General features: G+C 37.9%; 1 protein-coding gene across 3 annotated transcripts; it reads left to right on the forward strand.

Moving 5' to 3' along the window:
- Positions 1–65: 65 nt before the first annotated feature.
- On the forward strand, positions 66–8,296 carry SPRTN (SprT-like N-terminal domain). Of its 3 annotated transcripts, none has more exons than XM_039332885.1 (5): positions 66–246; positions 1,977–2,076; positions 3,083–3,211; positions 4,032–4,290; positions 5,082–8,296. In XM_039332885.1, the coding sequence occupies exons 1-5, from the start codon at positions 92–94 to the stop codon at positions 5,777–5,779; spliced, it is 1,341 nt and encodes a 446-aa protein (XP_039188819.1). In that variant the 5' UTR covers positions 66–91; the 3' UTR covers positions 5,780–8,296. The 3 variants fall into 3 exon arrangements, with proteins under 3 accessions (XP_039188819.1, XP_039188818.1, XP_039188820.1); XM_039332884.1 differs by having other exon boundaries at positions 88–422; XM_039332886.1 differs by having other exon boundaries at positions 153–333.
- The last annotated feature ends 235 nt before the right edge of the window (positions 8,297–8,531 follow it).

Below are 8,531 nucleotides of genomic sequence, written 5' to 3' on the forward strand. Positions count from 1 at the left end.
ATCTTGTGTAGATCAGGCTTCAGTTCCGGATGTCTGGAGAGATGCGCAAGCGCGTTGCAGCATCGAAGACTAATGAGAAATGTTATGAGACATGGGGTTTAGCGCATGCGCCAGATTGAACAGCCGCTTCCGGCGGGTGGATGGCGCCTGTCGGCAGCTCGAATGTCGCTTCTTCGAGACACGATGGACGAGGACTTTTTGCTGGCCCTGCAGTTGCAGGAGGAATGGGAAGCGGAGGACGCGGAGGTGCGGGTTCAGACGATCTCCTCTGATCCTCCTCGGCCACTCTCGCTGATAGACGATGCCTGGGAGTTGCTGGACCCGAACCCCGACGTGAGGGGCCTCTTTCTGCAGTTCAACGAGACCCTCTTCTGGGGGCGCCTGGCGGCGGTGGAAGTAAAATGGAGCCCGCGCATGACTCTGTACGCCGAAGAAAGCGCCGGGGAAACAGGGAGGGAGGCATCCCTAAAGAGACGCCCTCCAGGGATGATAGGACTACCACTCCCAGAATTCTCTGCTGCTTGCAGTCCTGGGAATGGTAGTGCAGAGAATATCGGGGGTGGGGGTGGGGGGAGGAAAGGCAGTCTCGCAGGCTCAAGTGTCAGTCTCGCAGGCTCAAGTGTCAACAAAGATGCCTCTAGAGCAGGGCTTTTCAACCTTTTCACCCATTGTACCACTTTTAGGATATGGCAACATCTGAGTACCACCAGTCGCCTAGCAAGGTGTTGAAAACTTGATGACCAACCAAAAAAAAAAAGGAAAAAAGTGATAAAGTACAGGTAGTCCTCGACTTACAACAGTTCGCTTAGTGACTGTTCAAAGTTACAATGGCACTGAAAAGGCAAGGCAAGCCGAGCAAGACACCTGCCTGCCCACCCGGCGGCGCTCTTCCTCCTGACCAAGGTTTTCATTGTTGTGAGCATTTCTGTTGAGGATTGGCGGCGGGGGTGGGGTGGGGGGTGTTTGGTTTTTATTCCCCTGCTGGGTGGTTGCAGCACTTTTGGTCACTTCACATGACCCTCGGACACTGTGACCGTCACAAATATGAATCAGTTGCCAAGCATCTGAATATAAATCACAAGACCCTGGAGATGCTGCAACATTCCAGCTGATTGGCACTTCTTGGCTCAGCAGAAGCACCAGGATCAGTGCTGCTTTCCTGCTGATTGGTGCTTCTGGGCTCAGCAGAAGCACCAGGATCAGCGCTGAGCTCCAGCTGGAGCCTGGCGCTGATCCTGGCGCTTCCACTGAGCCCTGACAGCCCCGAAGAAGTGCCGATCAGCTGGAGCCTGGCGCTGATCCTGGTGCTTCCGCTGAGCCCTGACAGTCCTGCAGCTCCAGCCATCTCTCACTCAGGCTTGTGTGGTACTGCCACCGGTTCAGCTCATTCCCCTCCCCCGCTACTTTTCTAGGATGGTTGCATACCACCTGCCAAGTGCCAATATACCACAGGTGGTACCCGTACCACTGATTGAAAAGCCCTGCTCTAGAGCTGCTGCCATTGCGCCCCCCTTTTTTTAAAGGTAGAGCACATCTACCCATTAAAAATTTGCAACATTTTTATCTGATGATGGTTTGATAGCTTAAGTTACAACCCTGTTATTTCTGATTCTGATAAACTTTCCTAGTCAGCCAAGGTTGGATTGCCTGATTGCAAGCAGGCAGAGCTTTTACCTGACAACCATGCAGGGCATGTATAATCAGATACATATACTGGTCAGGATCAGCGATATCAGTAAAATGTTTGTACTTGAATCTTGGATTTTATGCTACAACAAACCAGCAGGATGAGGTAGCAATGTAATTCAGACAGAACTGGGCTGCTTTTAAATACTTTTCTACTTCTCTTTCTTGAAAAATTGTCCTCTTACTAGAAAACTAGTAGATTGCAATGGATAACTGTTCCAATCACATTCTGCTTTGATAGATTTTTGCTGTTGGAAAACAAAAATGATAGTTTCTGCTTTGCCTTCTAGGTGTGCTGGAGTTTGCTGCTATGAAGGTCATGGTGGAATGTGCTCCATCCGACTAAGTGAACCACTTTTAAAATTACGGCCAAGAAAAGATCTTGTTGAGGTATTGTAAGATTCTTTCTACAAAGATGGAATGCACCGTGTAAATTTCTTGCAGCCTAACGTGGTTGAAGGCATACATAAACTGTGGAATATATTTTGTCAGTAACAAATCAGATCTTGAAATATGCTTAATAATATCAGGATAATAGTAAGATATCTAAATATAGCAAGTAATTATATGAATAGCCAGAACTTTTCTATGAATAGAGCACTTTGATTCATACCTTAATGCTCTGTGTGGTTGCAGATGTTCAGTACTATATATATATATATGTAATGAAGTACTTTTTCCTAGGAATTAGCTCTCATTTGCTTTAAAGATAATATTTTAATTCTACAAAGATAGAAGAACGAACGAATCCTGTATTGTAAAAAATATCAGGGAACTCCCATGTAGTACTATGTGCTTTATTTCTGATCTATAATAATATTTTACTTTCTTATATAATGGGATGAGAAATGTCATATGTTGTAAATCCAAGATCTACTTCTCAGACTCTTTTTCTTCCTCATTATAACATAATAGTTATTTTGACCAAGGGCTTCTCTTAGTTATTGGATGTCAAACAAGGAGATAATGAAATTCTGTTATTATGAGGATGGAGAGCCTCTGGTCCATGGCCAGTTAGCTAAGACATCCCATCCAGTCTGTCTTGGTTTTCTGTTGTCTCCTCCATGATTGTTTTTGTGACAGAGAAGCAAGCTATCTTTCTAAGTTTGTTTGCTTACTGGGGCAAAAAAGTTCAATAGATCTATTTGCTTGATAACTGCAAACAGTTCTACATAGCTGTGGAATAAATGCAAAGTAAAAACAGTTTTATGAATTCCCATTGTAAATCAAGTACATTGGTACAAACCTGAATTGTAAGCATCGCATTTCACAATACAGTTCATATTTTTCTTACCATATGGGGGGTAAACTGAAATTGAGAAATTTTTTTGAAAAATATGCATATGCAATTGTCTTTTGTTAGAAAATGGATACTTAAGTAATCAATTAATTTCAGACTCTCCTGCATGAAATGATTCATGCCCTATTGTTTGTTACTAATAATGACAAGGATCGCGAGTCCCACGGTCCAGAGTTCTGCAAACATATGCACCGGATAAATCGCTTAACAGGAGCCAATATTACGGTAAAGGCTTTTTGTGATATATAGACTCATTTTGATTCTTCAAGCACAGAATAAGAGATGGCATGATGAGATGGCAAGCCAGTTCATGGAGGGATAGTATACGCTAGCAGAGTGGATATTTTCAGCCAATCTTCAAGAGTTCTATTATTAGCAGATGTAGTTTCATCTTTTGGGCTGAGGGCGACTAGAGCAAGCAGAAGAATGTGCGCCTTCATAAATGTTTACTGAAAATGGGAAAATGGGTAGATATGGAATACATACAAATGCTGGTAGAAACACGCGTATTCTGTAAAAAAGGAATGAATGTTTGTTGAAGAAGTGAAAAATAGTTGTATTTAAGAGTGTGCTTTTGCCCATGTTAAAGTAAGGATTTGAGTATACAGAGGAAACATAAGAAAAATTAGTGAGAATGGGAAAATTAAGTCTTCTGGACAATAGATTACAGTCAAGAATGAATAAGTGATTAATTCATATGGACTGAACTTTGAATCAGTAATACAAAAAAATATATTGAAATAGTTTGCTTATGTAATGAAAATACATGTTAATCAGTTTGGAAAACAAATATATGAAGGAAGAATCAGTACACATAGAGAAAGTGGAAGATCAAGAAAGTAGTAATTGGATGGGGGTGTCCAGACCCTCTTAAACCTGTAATTTGTTTGATTTATTGTTTCTCACTCCTTTTCTGCACTATGAATTATCACTGCTTATCCTGAAAGGGAGTATAGTATAGTATAGTATAGCATGACAGATGTGTATGTATTTACATAAAATGAAAGTTATACTGTACTTTTTCCCCTCCTTGGATTAATTTCAGATCTATCATGAATTTCACGATGAGGTGGATTTCTATCGTCAGCACTGGTGGCGTTGTAATGGACCATGTCAAAATAGGAAGCCTTATTATGGCTATGTAAAACGTGTAATGAATAGGGCACCATCTGCCAATGACTATTGGTGGGAAGAGCACCAAAAGGGGTGTGGAGGAACATTTATCAAGGTCAGAGAGCCCAACAATAGCTCCAAGAAGTGCAAAAAGAAAGATGATCAAGCAAAAATCCTAAATGATGATTCACGTATGTACCTTTTGTTATTTACCAACTATGTAACGAAACGAAAAGGTTAATTAGAAAGCTACTTAATTTTTTCTCACTAGTGCTGTATATAGAATAGTATATAGAATTGTGTTCAGTACAAAAGCAAAAGGCACTGAATTTCTATTTTCTAGATGAGGGTGATTTGAGATAAACTTGCATTTATCTTTTGGATTGGATTCTAAAAGCAGTTGGAACAGAATTAAGTTTTCCATAAGAGACTTTCTCAATTCCTTAATTCCACTAGTAAATTAGTTTCCCATCCCAGAATCCTTAAATAGGTATATAGTGGATTTTGTTTGGATTTGGCCTTAAAGTCTTGATTCCTGGTAACTGCCTAGACAAGTCCTTGTAGATTTCTTGGCAACATTTTCAGACCTTCCTAGGTCTGAGACTTAGGCCTAAAGTCACCCAGCTGGCTTTATGCCTAAGGTGAGATTCATGGTTTCTAGCTTTGTGTCTTAACCACTATATCAGACTGGTTCTCTAAAATAAAAATAGAAAAAAATAAATTCCGCATAAATTAAAATTTAGCTTGTTGTGCTCATATTGCATATTGGTTTTGCAGAATTGTCCACAAGTGCAATTTTATGGCTGATACATCAAATATTCTGGAAACCTTTCAAGCTCTTTTTTTTTCCTCTCTACCTACAAATAAATCTGCTAAGTTCATTTTGCAATGGGCATTCCTTAGTACATGTAAATATATCAAGTGAAAAACATTTGGAATGACTGACATTTATTTGAACTAACAACTTCTGGTGTAATTTCAGGAAAAGCTCATGGAAGCAGCATACAGAGCATAATACCTTTTAGTGGGAAAGGATATATCCTTGGAGGAAAAAGAAGTGAATCATCATTAAAGGGAGCTATAAGTCCAAGCATTAAGACCAGAGAACTGATCCAGTCACAATATCATTCACCTGCTGGTTCATTTAGGTCAAATCCTAAAAATGAAATCAAGTTTGAGCAAAATATTTCCTGCACAACCGTTTCCTCTCCGTTTTCTCAGAGCGGTTCTGAAAATAGTTCTGCTTCTAGTGTCACATTTCCTAGATTTTCAGTTGCTAACCGTAAAGTTTATACTAATGTTAATGGTTCACCAGTTAAAAATACTTCTTTGGTTGGAAAAAGGTCAGAATCAAATTCTACAAAGGCTCTAACAGATATACCTCACAAAGGGACTCCAGAAACCACAATTTCTGCATCAGCTACAATGACTCCAAGATCCCAGTCGCCATCTCAGAGAAATAGCAACATCCATAATGGTGGCCCAGCAAAACGAGCCAGAATGGAAGATTCAGTTATGTTTGTCAACTATTTTTTAAAGAAAGGAGAACTCAAGGAGACTAGAAAAACAGCAATCTCAGAAACGTCCACTAGTGACCAAAATAGAAATGTATGTTGCCCTGTCTGTCAATCTGAAGTTTTGGAAACCAAAATCAATGAACACTTAGACCTCTGCCTCTGAAATCTTTTAATGTGATTTAAATCTAAAGCTGCTTTACCCAAGAATTTTTTATCTGTATTTATGCAGTGTTTTATGGAGAAAAGTTTATATTCAATTTAGTTTTGTATATGAAACTTTCCTCAGTTTGAAAGTTTTTTTCTCAGTACCTATATGCTAATAACACAGATAACACTGAATGCAACATAGCCTTGAGAAAAGTGTGTTTCTAAGAGACTGTCTCTTAGTTCTATAATAATTTGATCTGATATTTAACAAAAGGAATATGTAAGGTAAGAAATTGGAAGTTTTTCTTTTGAGTTCAGAATGGTTATATGGATTATATCTTGTCTTAATGTAATTTTTGATCAGGTAGATGTTTTTCTAAATCATAAGTACATAGGGAAGGCTATGTCATGCTACCATTTCATTTATAAAGTGCCTGTTAGAATGATGTATGCCTACTATTAATAACTTTTGAAACTTATTTCCTCTGAGATAGAAATATATTCTTGCACACAACGCAGTTGATTGTCAGCTATTTGTACAATTAAAAATAAATAACTTTTCAGAAATAGCATCAGAAGTAGAACTCTTTTCCAAAAATAAATCATGAATTTCATAATCTTACCTTTAAATAAAATTTAAAATGTAACTTGTCTTTATAGGTCAGTTATGTTTTGGTGATCTGATGCAATGCTCCTGTACTAGTTTTTGGTTTTGAACAGCGATGTTAACATAAGCAAGCAAACATCTATTCAGGCTCGTATATTAGTGTTGACTGGAAAACCTACAGTAGGCCACTGCTATGAAAGGAACAGCAGTGGCATCGCTCAGGTTCTTGCTCATCTGAGATTCTACCAGTCTGCTGGTGGTTGTTCCTTGTCAACAGCCTGGAATGATCAATAAGTGACCAATAAGGAGAGCAGTCGTTGCTTTGTTACACATACACCTTTCTCTACAATGACACAATCAGTCTCAAAAAATTATTCAAAATCCACTAAGCAATTTTGAGTTGGAAAAATAAATAAGAAAGGCATCCAAATAGAATGCATTGAAATAATAGGTAATATAAATTACTTCCATTGTGGTTATGCTACATATTTATACATGATGATGTTGGCAGATTTATGTTTGGGAAATGTGACCTTGATGCCATCAAGATCAACTTTATATGTAAGATGCAGGTTGGCAAGAACCTTCAGCACAATCATATTCAGATTCAGACTCAGATGGAATGAGAAGAAGGATCTAGATCAGGGATTCCCAACCCCTGGCTCGTGGATTGGCACTGGTCTGCAGCATGCCAGAAACCAGTCTGCGCAAACAAGCATAGCCCCATCCATGGGATGCAGGCAGTACATGAAACCACGCCCCCTCCAGTCCGTGGAAAAAACTCCACGGAACCAGTCCCTGGTGCCCAAAAGATTGGGGATCACTGATCTAGATAAAAGGAAATTTAGAGAATCAAGAGAACCAATTGTCCAAGGTGCTTAGAAATAATTTAAAATAATATAAATTCAAGTAGAACATAAACTACAGTTATTTGAAAGGTGCATCAAACCAGTGTAGTGAAAAGACAATATGGAAAAACAAGCAGAAAATTTGCCAAAACAAATGTAAGTTGACAATTATTGGATTGTGCTCTGTTAAATAAGCTACATTTTGGCTGGATTCAAATAATACATCAAAGCTACCCTGTACAAAAAAACAAAACTTTAGGGTATTAATAGCAGATGTATATTTATATACAAAAAGCACAGGATTGTTCCCAAAGCTGATTGGATTATGGCAACAGATCAAGGAACAAAAAAGTTAAAAAATTCACTAGGTACAAAAAAAGGGATGACTTAAAAACTTCACATTAGAATATTGAGGTAAATAGAATATGAAGCAACTTTTAAAAGAAGAATCTGAAGAAAAATGTAAAGGAAACCATGGTTATAATCACAGGCATCCATGAAGGGGCCAAAGTGTTGGTCATGTGTCATGATGCAAAATCTACAACTTATGTGCTTGCATTAGACTGTGATACAAACATGTAAGGATGGAGTTTGCCTCATGACATTATCATGTGAGGCAAATAATTGTTTTATTATAATCTGTACATTATGTTCTATCTATGCCTTTTGGGTAATGCGCCTTGAGTATAATTACTGGGTCTAGATGGTATCCATCTGAATTCAATTGATATTGCTAATTAACAAAAATATATAAAACAAGCATAGAACAAGCACTAAGTGACTTATTCAAGTAACTGATCAAATTTATTCATTTTTATTGTAACTAACTGTGTAGACATAGTTGTTATGAGGAATCTCCAGATTTACTATACTGCACAACAAGAATATCACATTATTTACATTTAAAAGCAATGTATATATATCATAGTCCAAAAGGCTGATAGTTTACATTTTTATACTGTAGTTTTTTCTAAATTGCATTGTATTTTACTGTTGTTTCTATATGTATGGTTACTTGTATACTCTTATAGAGGGGTCTCCCTAAATATTAGAAATAATAAAAATACATCAGAATACATACTAAGGCGCTTGCATTTATGTGTTGTTGAAAGACATTTGCTTATTGTTTTGACTTAAAACTTTTTAAATTAAAAACACACATTTGTAGTAAAAAGATGGTCAGAAAATTAAATTTCTCAGCATCAGTTGAATTTCTTCTAACATCAGTGCAAAAAAAATGAACTACTGATTTGATGAGGAACTATTTTTTATTTAAAGATGGTATGAACCAACTGAAGATCTCTAATCAATTT

This window comes from Crotalus tigris, unplaced genomic scaffold, assembly GCF_016545835.1.
Source record: "Crotalus tigris isolate CLP2741 ecotype Arizona unplaced genomic scaffold, ASM1654583v1 scf7180000024467.898045, whole genome shotgun sequence".
NCBI lineage: Eukaryota > Metazoa > Chordata > Lepidosauria > Squamata > Viperidae > Crotalus > Crotalus tigris.

Coding starts and splice junctions, on each gene's coding strand:
- SPRTN (XM_039332884.1), top strand. CDS start 106: ATGCGCCAGATTGAACAGCCGCTTCCGGCGGGTGGATGGCGCCTGTCG. Junction 3,212..4,031: donor TAACAGGAGCCAATATTACG/GTAAAGGCTTTT, acceptor GATTAATTTCAG/ATCTATCATGAATTTCACGA. Junction 4,291..5,081: donor AATCCTAAATGATGATTCAC/GTATGTACCTTT, acceptor GTGTAATTTCAG/GAAAAGCTCATGGAAGCAGC.